This window comes from Pongo abelii, chromosome 17, assembly GCF_028885655.2.
Source record: "Pongo abelii isolate AG06213 chromosome 17, NHGRI_mPonAbe1-v2.0_pri, whole genome shotgun sequence".
Taxonomy (NCBI): Eukaryota; Metazoa; Chordata; class Mammalia; order Primates; family Hominidae; genus Pongo; species Pongo abelii.
The window spans coordinates 76,348,994-76,368,462 of NC_072002.2; the positions used below are offsets into that span (position 1 = coordinate 76,348,994).

The following is a 19,469-nucleotide window of genomic DNA, read 5'->3' on the forward strand; positions in this document are numbered from 1 at the left end:
ACTCAGCTAGAAGATAAAACTTTTTAAAAATTGAATCTTTAACTCCATAGTAAATATATATCTAATGAAATACATTAATTTTAAAACTCATTGACTTAATCTTCCTTCTCTATGTTGAATGCATTTTAAAACCCAATATATTTTAAATGATATTCTCAACAAATATTTATTGAGCGCCACCTATGTGCCAGATATTGTTACAGGCATTTAATATAGAGTAAATAAAACAACCAAAAATCTCTGCCCTCATGGAGTTTACATTCTAGCAAGGGAAAAAGACAATCAAAACATCAAGTCACTAAAGTAGTTTATTAGAAGGTAATAATTGATATGGGGGGGGGTAGGAAGCAGAACAGAACAAAATAAGTGAGGCCAGGAAAGCTAAGATGATTTCAAACTTAAATTGGATGGTTGGCTAAATGCCCATCAATCAAAGAGTGGATAAAAAAAAACTGTGGTAAACATAAATGATGGAATACTACACAGCCATAAAAAGGAATGGACTAACAGCATTTTCAGTGACCTGGATGAGATTGGAGACTATTATTATTATTATTATTTTTCGTTTTTGACACAGAGTCTCTCTTTGTCACCCAGGCTGGAGTACAGTGGTGCAATCTCGGCTCACTGCAACCTCCGCCTCCCAGGTTCAAGCAATTCTCCTGCCTCAGCCTCCTGAGTAGCTGGGACTACAGGGGCACACTGCCACGCATGGCTAACTTTTTGTATTTTAGTAGAGACAGGGTTTCACTGTGTTACCCAGGCTGGTTGTGAACTCCTGAGCTCAGGCAATCTGTCCGTCTCAGCCTCCCAAAGTGCTGGGATTACAGGTGTGAGCCACTGCACCCGGCCGACTGGAGACTATTATTCTAAGTGAGGAAACTCAGGAATGGAAAACCAAATATAGTCTGTTCTCACTGATATGTAGGAGCTAAGCTTTGAGGGTGCAAAGGCATAAGAATGATACAATGGGCTTTGGGGACTTGGAGGGAAGAGTGGTAGGGGGGCAAGGGATAAAAGACTACAAATATGGTGCAGTGTATACTGCTCAGGTGATGGGTGCACCAAAATCTCACAAATCACCACTAAAGAACTTACTCATGTAACCAAATACCACCTGTACCCCAATAACTTATGGAAAAATAAAATTAAATAAATAAATTGGGTGGTTGGGACTGGTATCACAGAGAAGTGGCATTTATGCAAAGACTTACTTACAATGAGCAGAGTCATACCACTGAGTTAAGCAGGTTGACAGTGTGGGAGGTGCCCTATAAATGACTCTTTGTGAAAAGTGTACATGGCAGTCCTAAAGAGAAGAAATGGGCATGAACTATTGAGGAAAGAGTTCCAACAAAAGGACAGCCAGTGCAAAAGCTTTGAGGTGGGACCAGGCCTGTTGTATTTCAAGAACAGCAACAGTGGGATCATAAGGCTGAATGGAGGGGGGAACTCTTAGGAGATGAGGTCTGAAAAGTAACAAAGGAGCTAGATCATTTAGGACCATATAAGCTAACCATAAGGACTTTGGTTTTTACTCTGAGTAAAGTGGGAAATGACTGAAGGATTTTTAAGAGATGTATGACATGACTCAGTTTTCATTATAAAATACTCAGTAGGCTGTGTTAAGGTCGGGGGAGCTTAAGAAGAGAAGGACGGAAAGAGGGAGACCAGCTGAGAAGCTATTGCAATAATCCAGGTAAGAGATGATGAGGGTTTCACCTAAGTAGTGGGAATGGAGGTGATAATAAGTGGTCAGAATCTGTACATATTTTGAAAGTAGAGCCAGCAGGATTTCCTAAAAACATGGATGAGGACATGGAAGAAAGAGAAGAGTCAAACAAGCAACAAGAAGAATGGAGCTGCCATTAACTGAGATAGGGAAGTCTGCAAGTAGAGCAGGTGGCAGGGGTGACAAGTATTGGAATTCAGTTCTTGACATACATGTGACATTTGCATAATCTCTTAGACATCAAGTAGAGACATGTCATGGCTTTGGTTATAAGAGTGAGGAGTTTGTAGAAGGGTCCTGTGCTGGAAATATGAATCTGGGAGTCATAAGCATATAGATGGTACTTAAAGCAAATAAAACAAATGAGATTCCAAGGGACTGAGCATAGACAGAGAGAGGACCGTGAAACGAGCCCTGAGGCACCCCCACATGAAGAGGTCGGGGAAGTGTAAGGACAGGCAAGGAGACTGAGGGGCGACTAGGGAGGCAGGAGGAAAATGGAGGAAGTGTAGCGTCCTGAAGGCATGAAGAACATGCTTCCAAGGGATGGAGTGATCACCTGTGACAAACGCTGCTACAGGTCAAATAAGAACATCAGGAATTCACCACAGACTTTAGGAACATGGAAGCCACTGACAACCTTGACAAAAACTACAGTTATAACATTAAAATGTAACTCAAGTTAATGTGTATCTATAATAACTTTTTTCTACGCTATTTGACAGAACTGAATTAACACTGCTTCAGAAGGGAATAAGGGACAAGTTCATATGTTTGTTCTGTATTTATTTAAGATGCAATCAATCACAGCAAAGGAACAGAATCACAGCAAAGGATCCAGAATTCCACCAACCAGAAATCTTTCTATACTGTAAACAATGACCTTGAAACAATGCAAAAGGCTGAGATTGACTTCTAAATCATCAAATAAATCTAGATGTAATATAAAATACTATAATTTCTTATTCTCATTCTTTGAGAATTAATAACACATGCTAGAATTATAATAGGTGATTAAAATAACAATACTATTTTGGTATATGTCATAGGTTCCCCTACTATGTGGCTGCCTCAAGTAAACAATAATACATTGCTAACCATAACTAGTAACTGTAAATAAGGGAAATGCTCAAATTTTTGAATTATTGGGTTTTTTCTTTCTTTCTTTTTTTTTGTTTATTTGTTTGAACAGAGTCTCACTCTGTCACCCAAGCTGGGGTGCAGTGGCACAATCATGGCTCACTGCAGCCTTGACCTCTTGGGCTCAAGCAATCCTTCCACCTCACCATCCCAACTAGCTGGGACTATAGGCATGTGCCACCACAGCCACCTAATTTTTGTGTTGTTGTTTGTTTGAGACAGGGTCTCTCTCTCTCGCCCAAACTGGAGTGCAATGGCATGCTCATGGCTCACTGCAGCCTGTAGTTCCAGCTACTCAGGAGGATGAGGTGGAAGGATTGCTTGAGCCCAAGAGGTCAAGGCTACAGTAAGCCATGATCATGCCACAGCCACCTATTTTTGTTGTTGTTGTTGTTTTGTTTTGTTTTTGTAGAGACAAGTTCTCCCTATGTTTTCCAGGCTGGTCTCAAACTCCTGAGCTCAAGCTGGGATTACAGGCGTGAGCCACTGCAACCAGCTTTATTGTTTCTTTAGTACGAAAACTCTATTCAAACAATTAAGCAATCAGAAAAAGAACTTTCGGGATTCTCAATATTTAAATGTTGTCTTATGTCTTAAAATAATGTCTGAGATAATTCTAAACAATAAAATAATATTAATTTATGTCAGATTATCACAGTATAGTTTAGACTCTATTACAAGCCATTTGTTTTTAAAAGTCTATTACCTGTAACAACTCTGTCTCTGAAAGAAATCTCCAAACATGTTTTCTTCAGCTCCCTTACCTGCAGAAAAGATGAAGCCTCTTAAGACGGAGTACTGTTTTTCACTGTCATTACTAAAATGATATCCATGTTTAATCAAAATACATATCAATTTTGCCAAGGTCACTTTGATTTCTCTTCTGAACTTATGAGCTGCCAGAAAATGGAATTAAGAAAAAGGTCAATAAGTTGGGTAGATGGACAAATCACATATAATAAATACTTTAGAGGCCACTGACTGCTCAGTCTATGCCTTTGGAACAACATTCACTCAGATGTCTGCTGCACGCCCATCTTCACACTTTGTCATTAATAATGTCACATAAAATTGAAACAAAAGTTCTGCTTTTGATTTATTTCCCTTAGGCTATTATTTGTCTAAGAAGCACATACATTTTCAAAAAGAGAAATTGAGTTGAATTGATAGAATTGGGTCTTTAGGAAACCACACTGATTACTACCCAGTACCTTGAGTCTTTTTAGCTTTTAAGTAATCAATCAATCGATTTTCAGTCTCTTAAATGCTTGAAGTATAACTTGAAATATGTAATTTTCAGGCTGTTCTTTATTCTGAATGAGCATGATGTACCATTTTCTAGTCTTCTGCATATCTTCCGTCTTACGACAACAAGAAGCAATTGTTTAGAGTCCATTCTCTTCTTAGGCAGGTCACAAAGAACAAAAATTCTATATTTCATCAAATCTGAGATGTCATGAATTATAAATCTCATCATTGTTTTATGGGTCATTTAAGAAAAGTTCTTGCCAATTTAAATCATACAATGCTTTCTTATTTCTTAGTTTAGTGTTTATAAAGTACTCTTGTAGGCACAGTTAGACAAATTTGTTTCAACAATGTTAGATTCACTCCATGCTGCTGTTTCCATGCCGTTCTCCCTACACAAGAAATCTTGTTTCAATGCCAAATCATAATATAATATTTTTAAAGACATTTTAGGAGGCAATAAAGCTCAACATGTGCAGTACCAACAATGTGCAGAACTCCGCTAAAGTACAACATGGACAGCTTTGACTAGGTCTGGCTTGCATGGGCAGTAACAACTACTGCTTATAAAGATCCCTTTGCCTCCCATTGACACTATAGCAATTATAAGGTGTTATCAATTGGAGAAGCAACGCTATTTCAAAAATATCAAAATATGAAAAACTGTGCATCATAACTTACTGAAATACATTAATAAAATCTGTATATACTATCACTCAACCAGTAAATGTTAATACTTACATTGAGAAACTTTTTGCACTGTTCAATGTAACAATTTTTTTAGGTTTTTGCTACCCTTTCAGTTTCTGGTTTTGCTAGGCACTGGGGAATAAAAATCTGACTAAGTCACAGCTTTTGCCCTTGAGTATGGGGAGTGGGATCAACACAGAAAGAAATATTTGTAATACAACAGAAAAGCTATAAAGGAAGTATAATAATGTGCTGTGAGAACAAAGAAGGGAATGCTTAATCCTCCTTTATTAGTAATTAAAGTTTCATTACTATTTTGTGCCATAATTTTCATGACTCAATTTTTAAGGATATAATGGCTTTTTGTTTTTGTATCCTCTAACTTGAAGAAATTTCTTGAATTTGGAGATTGGGTTCTCAGATATTATTACTTTATTTTCTATTATGAATACAGAAATAAATAATTATTTGATATTTAAAATAAAAAGAACACAAACTATTCAAGAGGGAAAAGCCAAAACTCATATACCAAGTGTGGACAATTTAAATTTTAAATGCTGAGCATGGTGGTTGCAGCTTCTTGGGATGGAGGTGGGAGGATCTCTTAAGCCTAGGAGTTTCAGACCAGCCTGGGCAACATAAGCAAGAGTTTGTCTCCTACATAAATAATTAAATAAATAATAAAGTTTAGAGTATTGAGGGCAATGTTTTATTTCCATTTTAAATGTGGAAGTGAGGGAGACAATAACCTTAGATACTTTAAGAGTCTTAAGTAACTTACTTAAAAAGAATTTCAATAATAATTAAAAACTCACTCTAGTGCTTTCAACAGATGCTGGAACAAGTGGATACCATTTGCAAAAAAATAAATAAACAAACCTCAATTATACGGCCACAAAAATCTCAAAATGAATCATGTACCTAAATGTAAAAACCTAAAGCTATAAAATTTCTAAAAGGAAACATAGGAGAAAATCTTTGTAATCCTGATTGGACAAAGATGTGTTCCATATTACACCAGAATCCCAACCTACCAAAGAAAAAGTAAGACTTCATCAAAGTTAAGAGTTTCTGCTCTTCAAAGGACACTGTTGTGGCAAGATGGTTGAATAGGAAAAGCTCTGGTCTGTAGCTCCCAGCGAGATCAATGCAGAAGGCAGGTGATTTCTACATTTCCAGCTGAGGTACCTGGCTCATCTCAATGGGAGTGGTAAGACAGTGGGTGCAGCCCATGGAGGGCGAGCTGAAGCAGGGTGGGGCATCGCCTCACCTGGGAAGTGCAAGGGGTCCGGGAACTCCCTCTCCTAGCAAAGGGAAGCCATGGGGGATTGTGCTGTGAGGAACAGTGCATTCTGGCCCAGATATTATGCTTTTCCCATGTTCTTTGCAACCAGCAGACCAGGAGACTCCCTTGGGTGCCTACGCCTCCAGGGACCTGGGTTTCAAGCATAAAACTGGGCAGCCATTTGGACAGACACCGAACAAGCTGCAGGAGTTTTTTTTTTTTTTTTTGAAACCCCAGTGACACCTGGAATGCCAGCAAGACAGAACCATTTCACTCCCCTGGAAAGGAGGCTGAAGCCAGGGAGCCAAGTGGTCTGGCTCAGTGGATCCCACCCCCATGGAGCCCAGCAAGCTAAGATCCACTGGCTTGAAATTCTCGCTGCCAGCCCAGCAGTCTGTAGTCGACCTGGGACGCTGGAGCTTGGTGGAGGGAGGGGGGTCCACCATTACTGAAGACTGAGTGGGCAGTTTTCCCCTCACAGTGTAAACAAAGCCACCAGGAAGTTCAAACTGGGCGAAGCCCACCTCAGCTCTGCAAAGCCATGACCTAGACTGCCTCTCTAGATTCCTCCTCTCTGTGCAGGGCATCTCTGAAAGAAAGGCAGCAGCCCCAGTCAGGGGCTTATAGATAAAACTCCCATCTCCCTGGGAAAGAGCACCTGGGGGAAGGGGCGGCTGTGGGCGCAGCTTCAGCAGACTTAAATGCTTCTGCCTGCCGGCTCTGAAGAAAGCAGTGAATCTCCCAGCACAGCACTCAAGTTCTAAGGGACAAACTGCCTCCTCAAGTGGGTCCTTGACCCCCATGCCTCCTGACTGGGAGACACCTCTGAGCAGGGGTCAACAGACACCTCATACAGGAGAGCTCCGGCTGGCATCTGGCAGGTGCCCCTCTGTGAAGAAGCTTCCAGAGGAAGGATCGGCAGCAATCTTTGCTGTTCTGCAGCCTCCGCTAGTGATACCCACGCAAACAGTCTGGAGTGGACCTCCAGCAAACTCCAGCAGACCTGCAGCAGAGGGACCTGACTGTTAGAAGGAAAACTAACAAACAGAAAGGGATAGCATCAATATCAACAAAAAGGAAGTCCACACAGAAACCCCATCCAAAGGTCACCAACATCAAAGACCAAAGGTAGATAAATCCATGAAGATGAGGAAAAACCAGCACAAAAAGGCTGAAAATTCCAAAAACCAGAATGCCTCTTCTCCTCCAAAGGATCATAACTCCTCACCAGCAATGGAACAAAACTGGATGAAGAATGAGTTTGACAAACTGACAGAAGTGGGCTTCAGAAAGTGGGTAATAACAAACTTTTCTGAGCTAAAGGAGCATGTTCTAACCGACTGCAAGGAAGCTAAGAACCTTGAAAAAACATTAGAGGAATTGCTAACTAGAATAACCAGTTTAAAGAAGAATGTAAATGACCTGATGAAGCTGAAAAACACAGCACAAGAAATTCGTTAAGCATACACAAGTATGAATAGTCAAATCGATCAAGTGGAAGAAAGGATATCAGAAATTGAAGATCAACTTAATGAAAAAAGCATAAAGACAAGATGAGAGAAAAAAAGAATGAAAAGGTATGAACAAAGCCTCCAAGAAATATGGGACTATGTGAAAAGACCAAACCTATGTTTGATTGGTGTACCTGAAAGTGACAGGGAGAATGGAACCAAGTTGGAAAACACTCTTCAGGGTATTATCCGGGAGAACTTCCCCAACCTAGCAAGATAGGCCAACATTCAAATTCAGGAAATAAAGAGAACACCACAAAGATACTCCTCGAGAAGGGCAACCCCAAGACACATAATCATCAGATTCACCAAGGTTGAAATGAAGGAAAAATGTTAAGCGCAGCCAGAGAGAAAGATCAGGTACCTACAAAGGGAAGCCCATCAGACTAACAGTGGATATCTTTGCAGAAACCCTACAAGCCAGAAGAGATTGGGAGCCAACATTCAACATTCTTAAAGAATTTTCAACCCAGAATTTCATATCCAAACTAAGCTTCATAAGTGAAGGAGAAATAAAATACTTTACAGACAAGCAAATGCTGAGAGATTTTGTCACCACCAGGCCTCCCTTAAAAGAACTCCTCAAGGAAGCACTAAATACGGAAAGGAAAAACTGGTACCAGCCACTGCAAAAACATACCAAATTGTAAAGACCATTGACACTATGAAGAAACTGCATCAATTAACGGGCAAAATAACCAGCTGGCATCATAAGGACAGGATCAAATTCACACATAACAATATAAACCTTAAATGTAAACAGGCTAAATGCCCCAATTAAAAGACACAGACTGGCAAGTTGGATAAAGAGTCAAGATCCATCGGTGTGCTGTATTCAGGAGACACATCTAACATGCAAAGACAAACACAGGCTCAAAATAAAGGGATGGAGGAATATTTACCAAGCAAATGGAAAGCAAAAAAAAAAAAAAGAAAAAAGTAGGGGCTGCAATCCTAGTCTCTGATAAAACAGACTTTAAACCAACAAAGATCAAAAAAGACAAAGAGGCCGGGTGCGGTGGCTGACGCCTGTAATCCCAACACTTTGGGAGGCCAAGGTGGGTGGATCGCAAGGTCAGGAGATCGAGACCATCCTGGCTAACACAATGAAACCCCATCTCTACTAAAAATACAAAAAATTAGCCGGACGTGGTGGTGGGCACCTGTAGTCCCAGCTACTCAGGAGGCTGAGGCAGGAGAATGGGGTGAACCTGGGAGGCGGAGCTTGCAGTGAGCCGAGATCGTGCCACTGCACTCCAGCCTGAGTGACAGAGCAAGACTCCGTCTCAAAAAAAAAAAAAAAAAAAAAAAAGACAAAGAAGGACATTACAGAATGGTAAAGGTATCAATGCAACAAGAATAGCTAAATATCCTAAATATATATGCACCCAATACAGGAGCACCCAGATTCATAAAGCAAGTTCTTAGAGACCTACAAAGAGACTTAGACTCCCACTCAATAATAGTGGGAGACTTTAACACCCTACTGTCAATATTAGACAGATCAATGAGATAGAAAATTAACAAGGATATTCAGGACTTGAACTCAGCTCTGGACCAAGCAGACCTAATAGTCATCTACAGAACTCTCCACCCCAAATCAACAGAATATACATTCTTCTCAGCACGACATCACCAATCTAAAATTGACCACATAATTGGAAGTAAAACACTCCTCAGCAAATGCAAAATAATGGAAATCATAGCAAACAGTATCTCAGACCACAATGCAATCAAATTAGAACTCAGGATTAAAAAACTCACTCAAAACACACAACTACATGGAAACTAAATAACATGCTCCTGAATGACTACTGGGTAAATAACAAAATTAAGGCAGAAATAAGGTTCTTTGAAACCAGAACAACATACCAGAATCTCTGGGACACAGCTAAAGCAGTGTTTACAGGGAAATTTATAACACTAAATGCCCACAGGAGAAGGTGGGAAAGATCTAAAATCGACACCCTAATATCACAATTAAAAGAACTAGAGAAGCAAGAGCAAATAAATTCAAAAGCTAGCAGAAGACAAGAAGTAACTAAGATCAGCACAGAACTGAAGGAGATAGAGACACAAAAAAACCTTCAAAAAATCAGTGAATCCAGGAGCTGGTTTTTTGAAAAGATTAACAAAATAGATAGATTGCTAGCCAGACTAATAAAAAAGAAAAGAGAAGAATCAAATAGACACAATAAAAAATGATAAAGGGGATATCACCACTGATCCCACAGAAATACAAACTACCATCAGAGAATACTATAAACACTTCTATGCAAATAAACTAGAAAATCTAGAAGAAATGGATACATTCCTGGACACATCCACCCTCCCAAGACTAAACCAGGAAGAAGTCAAATCCCTGAATAGACCAATAACAAGTTCTGAAATTGAGGCAATAATTGAGGCCTACCAACCAAAAAAGCCCAGGATCATACAGAGTCACAGCCGAATTCTACCAGAGGTACAATGAGGAGCTGGTAGCATTCCTTCTGAAACTATTCCAAACAGTACAAAAAGAAGAACTCCACCCTAACTCACTTTATGAGGCCAAGATCACCCTGATACCAAACCCTGGCAGAGACACAACAAAAAAAGAAAATTTCAGGCCAATATTCCTGACGAACGTCGATGTGAAAATCCTCAATAAAATACTGGCAAACTGAATCCAGCAGCACATCCAAAAGTTATCCACCATGATCAAGTTGGCTTCATCTCTGGGATGCAAGGCTGGTTCAACATATGCAAATCAATAAATGTAATCCATCACATAAACAGAACCAATGACAAAAACCACATGATTATCTCAATAGTGCAGAAAAGGTCTTCAATAAAATTCAATACCCCTTCATGCTAAAAACTCTAAATAAACTAGGTATTGATGGAATGTATCTCAAAATAATAAAAGCTATTTATGACAAACCCACGGCCAATATCATACTGATTGGGCAAAAGCTGGAAGCATTCCCTTTGAAAACTGGCCCACAACAAGGATGGCCTCACCCACCACTCCTATTCAACACAGTACTGGAAGTTTTGGCCAGGGCAATCAGGCAAGAGAAAGAAATAAAGGGTATTCGAATAGGAAAAGAGGAAGTCAAATTGTCTTTGTCTGCAGATGACATGATTGTATATTTAGAAAACCCCATCATCTCAGCCCAAAATCTCCTTAAGCTGATAAGCAACTATAGCAAAGTCTCAGGATACAAAATCAATGTGCAAAAATCACAAGAATTCCTATACATCAATAATAGACAGACAGAGAGCCAATTCATGAGTGAACTCTCATTCACAATTGCTACAGAGAGAATAAAATATCTAGGAATCAAACTTACAAGTGATATTAAGGACCTCTTCAAGGAGAACTGTAAACCACTACTCAAGGAAATAAGAGAGGACACAAACAAATGAAAAAACATTCCATGCTCATGGATAGGAACACTCAATATTGTGAAAATGGCCATACTGCCCAAAGTAATTTATAGATTCAATGCTATCCCCATTAAGCTACCATTGACTTTCTTCACAGAATTAGAAAAAACTTCTTTAAATTTCATATGGAACCAAAAAAGAGCCTGTATAGCCAAGACAATCCTAAGCAAAAATAACAAAGCTGGAGGCATCACAGTACCTGACTTCGAACTATAGTACAAGGCTACAGTAACCAAAACAGCATGGTACTGGTACCAAAACAGATATATAGACCAATGGAACAGAACAGAAGCCTCAGAAGTAATGCCACACACCTACAACCATCTGATATTTAACAAACCTGACAAAAACAATCAATGGGGAAAGGATTTCCTAGTTAATAAATGATGTTGGGAAAACTGGCTAGCCATATGCAGAATACTGAAACTGGACCCCTTCCTTACACCTTATACAAACATTAACTCAAGATGGATTAAAAACTTAAACATAAGACCTAAAACCATAAAAACCCTAGAAGAAAACTTAGGCAATACCATTCAGGACATAGGCATGGGCAAAGGCTTTGACTAAAACACCAAAAGCAATGGCAACAAAAGCCAAAATTGACAAATGGGATTGAATTAAACTAAAGAGCTTCTCTGCAGCAAAAGAAACTATCATCAAATTCAACAGGCAACCTATAGAATGGGAGAAAATTTTTGCAATCTATCCATCTGACAAAGGTCTAATATACAGAATCTACAAGGAACTTAAACAAATTTACAAGAAAAAAAACAAACAACCACATCAAAAAGTAGGCAAAGGATATGAACAGACACTTCTCAAAAGAAGACATTTATGCAGCCAACAAACATGAAAAAAAGCTCATCATCACTGGTCATTAGAGAAATGCAAATCAGAACTACATTGAGATACCATCTTATGCCAGTTAGAATGGTGATCATTAAAAAAGTCAGGAAACAACAGATGTTGGAGAGGATGTGGAGAAATAGGAATGCTTTTTTACACTCTTGGTGGGAGTATAAATTAGTTCAACCATTGTGGAAGACAATGTGGTGATTCCTCAAGGATCTAAAACCAGAAATACCATATGACCCAGCAATCCCATTACTGGGTATATACCCAAAGGATTATAAATCTTTCTACTATAAAGACACATGCACACGTATGTTTATTACAGCACTGTTCACAATAGCAAAGACTTGGAACCAACCCAAATGCCCATCAATGATAGACTGGATAAAGAAAATGTGGCACATATACAATATGGAATACTATGCAGCCATAAAAAAAGGATTAGTTCATGTCCTTTTCAGGGACATGGATGAAACCATCATTCTCAGCAAGCTAACACATGAACAGAAAACTAAACACTGCATGTTCTCATTCATAAGTGGGAGGTGAACAATGAGAACACATGGACACAGGGAGGGGAACATCACACACCAGGGCCTGTCAGGGGTGGGGGGCTAGGGGAGGGATAGCATTAGGAGAAATACCTAATGTAGATGACAGGTTGATAGGTGCAGCAAACCACCATGGCACAGGTATACCTATGTAACAAACCTGCATATTCTACACATGTATCCCAGGACTTAAAGTATAATAATAATAATAATAATAAAGGACACTGTTAAGAGAATGAAAAGACAAATTACAGACTAGGAGAAAATATTTGCAAATCATACGTCTGATAATGGACTTGAATATAAAATATACAAAGACCTCCTCAAGAAGACATAGAAAGATGTATCACGAGGCAGTAAGGAAGTGCAAATCAGAACCACAATGAGATACCACTTAACACACACTAGGATAGATAAAAATTTTAACACTGGCAAAACCAAGGGCTGACAAAGATGTGGAGAAACTAGAGCTTTCATACACTCCTGGTGGGAATTCAAACTGGTACTGCCTTTCAGAAAATTCATTTGGAAGTTTCTTATAAAGTTAAAAATATATTTACTATACAATCCCGCAACTCCAGTCCTAGGTATTTACCCCACTGAAATGAAATTTTATCCTCACACAAAAACCTCTATGTAAATATTTATAGGTTTACTCATAACTGTCAGAAATTGGAAAAAAACACAAATGTATCTCTAGTGAAGAATGGATAAATCATCTGTTGTGCATCCATACAACAAAATACTACTTGGAAATTAAAAAAAAACAAACTCACCAGGCACAGTGGCTCACGCCAGTAATCCCAGCACTTTGGGAGGCCAAGGCCAAGGTGGGCCTATCACCTGAGGTCAAGAGTTCAAGACCAGCCTGGCCCACATAGTGAAACCCCGCCTCTACTGAAAATACAAAAATTAGCCAGGCGTGGTGGCACACACCTGTAGTCCCAGCTACTTGGGAGGCTGAGGCAGAAGAGTCGCTTGAACCCGGGAGGCAGACGTTGCAGTGAGCCCAGATTATGCCACTGCACTCCAGCCTGGGTAACAGAGTGAGACTCTGTCTAAAAAAAAACTCCTCATTCATGCAACATGGATGAATCTCAAATGCATCATGTTAAGTGAAAGAACCCTAACTCAAAAGATTACATACTGAATGTCATTTATCTGACATTATATGACATTCTTGCAATAGAGACAGAACATACATGAATCAGTGTTGGCCAGGGGCTGGGTGTGAGGGGAGAGGCTGACTACAAAGGGGCACAGAGAGAGGGTCACGGGCATTTTGAAACAGCTCTATAGCTCGATTATCACAGTAGACACATGACTGAATACACTAGTCAAAACCTGCAAACTTTATACTAAAAAAGAAATTTTAATGTATGTAAATATATAAATGTATGTAAATATCTTATTTTTAAAAACATACAAATTTCACACAAAATTAGAAAAATGATTTAAAATTAAAGGGAAAACAAGTTTTGCCTAGCTCAAACCTAACACGAACAACAGTGTAACACAACTGTGTTACAAATACATAAAGAATTTTAAAAGCGTATAAATGTAATCTACCAGGAAAGAAGAATGTTTTGATTTAGGGAGCAAGCATTAAATGAATTGGTAAAATAGTCCTTCAAATATATCATTAATCTGACTGGCAGATTTCCCTGTTTATGAAAACCTTGCCTTTTCAATGACAACTAACTAGGGAGGCAGGCTGGCTGGTGGAGATGGGCGTCTGGGTTTGAATGGGGCTTCTTGGTTTGGATGGAAATGGCTGGTGACCCATGAAACAGGAAGCACTATGTCTGCTACTAAGTAAATGATAAACAAGCAGTAACCCAACAACAGCAACAAAACAAAAAAACTTTATTAAAATTTGAAAATAACAATTATATGAATGCATTAAATTATTACATGTACCCTGAAAATACGTACATCTATTATGTATCCATTTTTAATGTAATTTTTTTGAGACAAGGTGTCTCTCTGTCACTCAGGCTACAGTGCAGTGGTGCCATCATAGCTCACTCTAAACTGAGCTCAAACCATCCTCCTGCCTCTGCCTCCCAAGTAGCTGGGATTACAGGCACATGCCACCATGCCCAGCTAATTTTTTTTTTTTTTTTGGTAGCAATGTAGGTCTCATTAGGTTGTCTTGGCTGGTCTCGAAATCTTGGCCTCAAGCGATCCTCCCACCTCAGCTTCCTACAACGTCAGGTTTACAGGCATGAACCACTGCTCCTGGCCAAAAAGTTGACTTTTTTTTTTTTGAGACAGAGTTTCACTCTTATTGCCCAGGCTGGAGTGCAATGGCTTGATCTCGGCTCACCGCAACCTCTATCTCCTGGGTTCAAGTGATTCTCCTGCCTCAGCCTCCCAAGTAGCTGGGATTACAGGCATGTGCCACCACACCCAGCTAATTTTTGTATTTTTAGTAGAGATGATTTTTTTTTAAAAAGAAAGAAAAGAACAAATCTAGTTAAAGCAACACCTACCGACATTTTTTTCTGAAAAGCAAAGCAGTTGTTTAAATGGGTACATGCCTCTCTCTAACATGAAATGTGCTGCCATTCAACATATTTTATGAAAAAAGTGATGTTTAGCTAGAAAAATGTAAGTTATTGCTATGTTGACACACAACTTTTAAGTTCTAGTAACTGCTTTGCTAACCACTTTTATTTTGTGGGACTTAACATTCCGAGATGTTCTGAAATACTTGTTGCTTAAAACACACATGTTCATCAGCTTTAAACAAAAATAGATTGTCTTCAGAAATAGCATTTTAAGTTCACGTTCTGCCCTGGAGCACTGTATTTATTTTGAAAAAATTTCTGAAGATAGGAATAAATCAAAAAAGAGAACAACCAAAAAAATTGTATTTTATGCGATGGAATTTTATAGACAAAATTAAAGTCCTTGTGGATGAGCTGTAACCACGTCAGCATACTCCAGGCTTCTGAGCTTCCTGAGTCTTGGGTTCTTCAACTCTAAAAGGTCAAATAAGGGTTTTAAAGGGGATTGTCAGCAGGGTGTGGTGGCTTATGCCTGTAATCCCAGCACTTTGGAAGGTTGAGGTGGGTGGATCATCTGAGATCACAAGTTCAAGACCAGCCTGACCAACATGGTGAAACTCTGTCTCTACTAAAAATACAAAATTAGGCAGGCATGGTAGCACATGCCTGTAATCCCAGCTACTTCGGAGGCTGAGGCAGGAGAATCGCTTTAACTTGGGAGGTGGAGGTTGCAGTGAGCTGAGATCACACTGTTTCACTCTAGCCTGGGTGACAGAGCGAGACACCGTCTCAAAAAATAATAGTAACAATAAAAGGGATTGTGCATGATGAACTAAATATACAAACATTGATCTGACACATCACCTGAGAACCTTGTGTGGCACAGTTTCTTGAAAAGAATCAATATTGCCTTTGTACTCAAGAATAATTTTTTAAGGAAAAAAACAAAAGCCTAGGCCTCAGTTGCATGAATATTCTAATAGATAGATAGATAGATAGATAGATAGATAGAATAGATATGGAATATATATGGAAGTTTGTGTTTGGAATACAAACTTGCTCTTAATTGTTGTGAAGTCTTTTCAAATGAGCAAGCACCTCTAAAGATAATGTGACCAACCATCCTGGTTTGCCTGGGACAGAATAGAGTCCTAGGAAATGAAACTTTTCATTTTAGAACTGAGACAGTCCCAGGCAAATTGGGCCCAGGAGTGAGGGGATTCCTCGGATCTCTCTAAAGACCAGGCTGATTGAAGGGTAGATAAGTTAAAGCCAAGTTTGCCCCAGAATAAATGGGCAAACTGTTATCAAACTGGCTTCCTCAACTATCTCTGCAGTGACTGATATCTTACCTTCTTTACCCAAAGTGTTGAAACTGACATTAAGACCAAGAACTACAGAACAAGACAAAGATTTCCCTTCTTTCCCCTTTACCTTTTTCCCACTTAATGAATTGGAGAATCTTCCCACCAGCCATCAATATTGGGCATCCTTTTGAACCTTGACATATTTTGAATCTTGAACCTCAGTAATGAATCAATTTTCCTGTCATTACTTTTCAGCCCCTGAGTTTTGAAAGCAAGAAAAGCTACACCTTAAAGGTGGAGGGAGCCAATCCTCACCTAGAGATGCGTTTTCTGAACTTGGGCCCATTTCAGGACACAACAACAGTGCACATCAGTGTGGAAGATGTGGATGAGCCCCCCGTGTTTGAACCTGGCTTTTACTTTGTGGAGGTGCCTGAGGATGTGGTGATTGGAACAACCATACAGATCATTTCTGCCAAGGACCCAGATGTGACCAACAACTCAATCAGGTTTTTCCACAGATTTCACCTTTTCCTTATATGCTGGAATCTTCCCTTCCCTTGTATGTAATTTTCTAGCACTTTTCCCTTTGTTTCTTTCTTCTCTATCCCATTTCTGGAGACTCTCCTCTGAGTTTTTTGTGTTGTTTTTTTTTTCCTTAAATAACATGGCCTTGCCAGGTTATTTAGAAGTGAAGTGTCATTATGTTTACAACTCACTTTCAATTGGTTGAGACACACTTACACATACACACATACACATACACACACACACACACACACACATCCCTTAGTTCTCAATCATGGTCCTGTTGACATTTGCGGGTGGATAATTCTGTGTTGTGGAGGGGTTCTCCTGTGCACTGAACCATGTTTAGCAGCATCTCTGGCCTTTACCCACGAAATGCAGTAGCACTCTCTGAGTTGTAACCACCTAAAATGTCCCCAGATATTGCCAAATGTCCAGGGAAGTGGTGCAAAATCACCCCAGGTTGAGAGCTACTGATTCAGATAAAGTATAATCAGACACATGATGTCAAAATGTTAAAATCCATTGACTCTCAGTGGTAAACATAAAGGAAATCATTATGCATTCTTCCATCTTTTATGAATCTTTGACATGTTTTACTTTTTAAAACTGGGGAAAACAATATATACTATATACATTCCACATACTATAGAAAGAGCAAACATAGAAACTACTTCTGTTGTCAGCAACTTCAATGCCTTGTAGACTGGCCAGATAGATAGGTCTCTGTATGGCAATACCACATATCTATCTCTCCAAAGCATGTTTTGGAATTAAAGATTCCAACCAAGATGCTTCCGCTCAAGAAGATGAGAACTGCTCTTACAGTCATTGCCATCTCTCATCAACTGGAACCAAAGTGCAAATAGTTGATGGACAGGTTGACACCACAACCTTCCAGAGCAGCTGCCAAACCTATGAGGCTTGACACAAAAGATCAGAATTCCAAGGCTGTCGGAAGCCATCTGTCACATTAATTGTTGAAAGCCACACAGTAAAATGAATCTGGGGCTTTGGTGTAGATAACACATGTTAAACATACCGCACTTTATCAAATGCGTTTTCTGTAAGCTGGCTGCTTCACTCACTTAGTGCTGTTTTGTATTTAATGAAAACGTGCTTCTGTAGTTTAACAAGAACGGCTTTCTCCAAAGAATAACCGTACTAGGGGCAAATTCACTTCCTCTAACCAACCAGTAAACATTTTACATGTTCAGGCATTAAAATGGCAAAAACTATTTTATTTGAACTCTGATATTTGATTTTTTCAAAGACAACTAATGTATTATGTAACAACTTTATAGATGTTGTATTTCAACCTGAAGCTTTTTAAATATAAACTAGGATGGGGAGAGATTAGTCAACCATATTATCCCCAAAGCAATCACAATGAAAACAAAACATTTTAAGTGTGTATTTTCAGAAGCCAAGAATATATACCTTCCGATCCTAATTTATTAATTATATATGTATTAATCCACCATAGGCTAATTAATCTATTCCTATAACAGAAGACCCTATGAGAGAAACTTTAAAGAATAAAACTTTCACCACTGACATGAAGTTAAAATGAGGTAGACAAAATAAAAATCTTGTCTGGCTAACAGAAAATGCTGCTTCAGATGATGACCAATTGAAAACTATCAATTGGCCAGCACATCCGTTAGCATCAGGGAGGTTCATATTGGAGTGTCTGGCTACTCCACTAGAACCCAGGCAGGATGAATGCAAGAGTGAACAGGCCAGAGGCACAGGGCAGGGTCCACTGGGCTGTTCTGGGGCAGGACTGCAGATCCTGAGATGAAAATTGGTGAGAACAAGGCCACAAGGCCAGAGGTAGTAAGACATGGCTCAGGCACAGGGGACAATGCAAAATTCCAATGATCAGATCTGGGGATAATTCTCCTTCTGCATTTTGGTTGCAAAGAAAGAGAGGAATTCTTATTGCTAGGTATGAGGTCTCTGACTCTTTGTACTATCCAATAGCAACAAAGAATGGTCCCTGGACCCAGGAAGAACACTGGGGGTCCTAGACTCTCAGAGGGAAAAGCACTTAATGAACTCTCTGGCTGTCATTTAAAAACCCATTTGGGAATTCCTTTCTTCTGTTATCTTTCACCAAACTGCTCTTCTTATCCTTATTTTTCATATTAAAGTTACTTTCTTTTAAAATAATGTATATAGTTATATGCTACATGGCTAATTCATCATCTGCATTTTTGTTACAAAGAATAAATGAGATTTATATTCTTAAAGAGAAAATATCTATTAAATAATTCAAAAAATCAACACATCACCTGAAGTTAAAATGTTACAGATAAAAGGCCATTTAACAAATTATTAGGACTTTTATAATCTCCTTTCTAGAAAGTTGATGGTGTGTTCAGGAATATATGCTGGTCCTCATTTACTTATAATCCCCAAAACAAAATCTCCAGATTTAGTGATATTTACATGAAGAGGCAATGTTTGGATCCCCTGATTTTTTAATACATGATCGAGGACTTTTTGGCAGGCAGGATACTGAGCCATTTGGCAACTGAAAGAGGCTTCTGCTGATGTGGAAACTGCCTGCCCCCCAGTTCCTTCCCAGAATGTGTGTGGATTTAACCAGCCTGCTCATGACACCCCACCTCCAAATTGCTCCCAAATTCAGAGGATGTCCTCAGCTAAGCGA

The 19,469-nt window shown here is 39.2% G+C and overlaps 2 protein-coding genes across 7 annotated transcripts in view; one reads left to right on the plus strand and one right to left on the minus strand.

Moving 5' to 3' along the window:
* The window catches only part of RNF152 (ring finger protein 152), a 945,877-nt gene that overhangs the window by 555,859 nt on the left and 370,549 nt on the right, over positions 1-19,469 (minus strand). The gene's annotated exons all lie outside the window — the stretch shown is intronic.
* Positions 1-19,469, plus strand: part of CDH20 (cadherin 20) — a 223,938-nt gene that overhangs the window by 179,641 nt on the left and 24,828 nt on the right. For both annotated transcript variants that reach the window (XM_024236041.3, XM_054538036.2), the window contains exon 7: positions 16,520-16,773. In XM_024236041.3, the coding sequence (XP_024091809.1) occupies positions 16,520-16,773 (254 nt within the window). The remainder of the gene's footprint in view (positions 1-16,519; positions 16,774-19,469) is intronic.